A 3,485-nucleotide genomic window follows, 5' to 3' on the forward strand; every position below is an offset into this window, starting at 1 on the left:
GGGCCTAACGAACCCCATCCAAAGTACCGGATGCTTTAGTACTTCGATGTTGTTTTATCATGTCCGAAGGATTTCCCGGAATGATAGGGGATATTCTTATATGCATCTTGTTAATGTCGATTACCAGGTGTTCACCATATGAATGATTTTTGTCTCTATGCATGGGACGTATATTTATGAGAACTGGAAATGAAATTCTTGTGGTCTATTAAAATGATGAAAATGAATGATTATAATAAACTAATGAACTCACCAACCTTTTGGTTGACACTTTAAAGCATGTTTATTCTCAGGTGTTAAAGAAATCTTCCGCTGTGCATTAGCTCATTTTAAGAATATTACTTGGAGTCATTCATGGCATATTTCGAAAGACGTTGCATTCGATTCGTTGAGTTCATCAAGATTATTATTAAGTCAATTATAGTTGAATATATTATGAAATGGTATGCATGCCGTCAACTTTCGATGTAAAGAAAGTTTGTCTTTTAAAAACGAATGCAATGTTTGTAAAATGTATCATATAGAGGTCAAGTACCTCGCAATATAACCAAATGTTATTGTATTCATTCTTATGGATTAGGACGGGTCTTTATAGAGTCAACAACAAGCGTCGATTTATTGACGACTTAACTGTTTTTTAGAGTCTAAATTAAATTTCATGCATGTTTAAAATCCATAAAATTTGATTTATCATTTGCAGGGCCTCTAGCACTTTTTTTCATTTTTTAACCTACTTATTAGTCGGAAGTCCGTCCAGAAACAATCTCTCTGTGTAGAACATTGAGAGGAAGGACTTTGTCTACTCTTGGGGTGTTTCACTCTTTTCGAAGAAATGACTTTTCTTTATTCTAGAATATAAGAAAGATTGTCTATATCTTAACTTTCTCATGCACTATTTATGTGGATTCGCATTTTGTTGTTATATTATTGGAGAAATGCTAAGGCCATTATTGTCGTTCTTCAATTAGTGTCTATGACACTATTTGTTGTGCCTAATAGTATATATATATATATATATATGTATATATATATATATATATATATATATATATATATATATATATATATATATATATATATATATATAGAGAGAGAGAGAGAGGCGGATTCAATGTGTTAGAGGGGGGGCGCCCGCCCCGGTGGATTTCAAAATTTTAGTGCAAATTTTTTCGGTTTTTCGATTTTGCCCCCGGTGGAATTTTTTTTTGCCCCAAACCCTCCATATTTTGCCCAAAACCTTCGTATTTTGCTCAAAAACCTCTAAATTTTGCTCAAAAACTATATATTTTGCCCCAAAACCTGCCCCAAAACCTCTATATTTTGTCAAAAAAAAAAATCCTTACATTTTAAAAAAATTCGCCCCCGGTGAAAAAAATTTCTGGATCCGCCACTGTATATATATATATATATATATATATATATATATATATATATATATATATATATATATATATATATATATATATAACAAATTGAAACTTTTCATTCATTTAATAAATAAAAAAAAATATTAAAATTAAATGATAAAAAATTAACTAAATTTTAAAACTTCTAAAGTTGTGAAAGAAATTTAAAATACACAGACCCTGTTCAAAGATAAAATCAAATCCTAAAATTAATCGACAATACACCTGTCGTGTGTATGTTGTGAAAACAAAATTCCATAATTTGCTAAACTATGATATCAAATATTAATAAAAGTAATCTAAGTTAAAAGATAAAAGATAAAAGATAAAAGTTAATTAATGCAGTTTTATTCTTTCAAGTTAAGTCGCATGTGGAACGTGAAGGAAACTTTCTTACGTACGTAAAGGAGTTGAATATGTATTAAGGAATGTTCACTTAAGTACATGTGACTATGAGACCAACTCTTCTATATAACCCTTCACCATTTTATCCTATAGTTTCATATAACAAATTACTTCAAAAAATGGCTCATTTCGTTCTCTCTTTCATGTTTCTGATCACCCTCACAATCTTCGGGTTTTTAGACAAAATCGAATCTCGCTCTAACGCAAGGATGTATCTCGAGGCACAATGTCAAACCGCTGTATATCATGAACTATGTATCGAAACTCTTTTACCATATGTTGCGAATAACAACGTACTAGGCCCAGAACAACTAGCTCGGGTTTCACTAGTCGTATACTTAACTAAAGCTAGGCAAACAAAGGAGTACGTTAATATGGTCGCAAAACATCTTAACGAGACTAATCATGGAAACGACCAAGCGATTGAAGAGTGTATGCGTCAAATCAAGGATGGAGTTGATCAAATAACGCTGTCAGTTAAGGAGTTTCAGAAAATGGGGGAAACGGCCGAAGAAAATTTTGTGTTGCACGAGGGTAACGTGCAGAGTTGGGTTAGTACGGCTTTAACTGATGCTGACACGTGTGTTGATGGATTATTAGGAGATGAGATCGGGGGTAAGGAAAAGGCTATAATCAGAGCGAAGGTCTTGAATGTGAAGCAGCTTGCTAGTAACTCGCTTGTGTTGTTTAATCGATTTAGTTCGAGACATCGAGCTTCTCATATAGTCAAGAATCCCTAAATTTAGTCATTACATAGACATACACATTGATATTATACATGATTTAGTAACCTTGTAAATGTAAAATACGGTTGTAGCTTATATCAACATATTATGTTCTTTAGTACAATACTAATAATTGTGATCTCGATTCTCGAGTGCATGCTTAATTTTACAATGATGAATATATATGAACTTACATATGAGAATTAGACATCTATAGTTAGTTATAAGACTTTTTCATCATCATCTATATAAGCAGGGTGGATCTATTAAGGGGCAACTGGGATCAGCCACCGCTCATCCTGATGACAAATTATTTTTAATGTGATTATATGTTGAAATCTGACGTTTAGTGTAATATTTTGTTAAATTTTGACATTTTGCCCCCATCTTCCTGTTTTCTACTAATTTTAAACGTTTTGTACCCGTCGAAAAAATATCATGGATCCGCCATAAGTATGTGGTTATGTAATATGTTCTTGTAGGAGAACAATATTTGGTATAAAACTTTTACTTCTGCTTTGTTCTTCATCTTATATGAAAAATATTTGATATGAATTTTTTAGTTTGTTCCTAATTTTTTATGAAAGAAAGAAATTAAATGTAATGAAAAGAAATATGTGGATATTTCTAATTTGAAAGAACGAACTGAAAGCAAAATTAGACTTAATTCTCTTATAATTTCTATTTTTATTTTTATCAGGAACATATAAATTAGTGGCGAAGCCTGAAAATATAACTAGTGGTGTCATAAATTTAGAGTCAAGTTTTTGTACATGACTTTTATAGTTTTATATTAAAATTTATATTGAGAACTCTAATAATCTATCGACAACTTAACAAGGCGGATTTTTGATATATATAAGAAACAAAACACAAATGCAGATAATATACGGATTTTAAATATTTATGGCCTAATTAAACATAAGCAAAGTTAATAAAAAAGATTTGT

At 31.0% G+C, this 3,485-nt stretch overlaps 1 protein-coding gene across 1 annotated transcript; it reads left to right on the forward strand.

Annotated features, from left to right (window-relative positions):
- The first annotated feature begins 1,930 nt into the window (after nt 1-1,930).
- On the forward strand, nt 1,931-2,551 carry LOC139874541 (pectinesterase inhibitor 9-like). The gene has a single exon (XM_071861963.1). It carries the CDS (start codon nt 1,931-1,933, stop codon nt 2,549-2,551), a length of 621 nt encoding a protein of 206 aa, XP_071718064.1.
- Nucleotides 2,552-3,485: the final 934 nt, after the last annotated feature.

This window comes from Rutidosis leptorrhynchoides, chromosome 1, assembly GCF_046630445.1.
Source record: "Rutidosis leptorrhynchoides isolate AG116_Rl617_1_P2 chromosome 1, CSIRO_AGI_Rlap_v1, whole genome shotgun sequence".
NCBI classification, from domain to species: domain Eukaryota; kingdom Viridiplantae; phylum Streptophyta; class Magnoliopsida; order Asterales; family Asteraceae; genus Rutidosis; species Rutidosis leptorrhynchoides.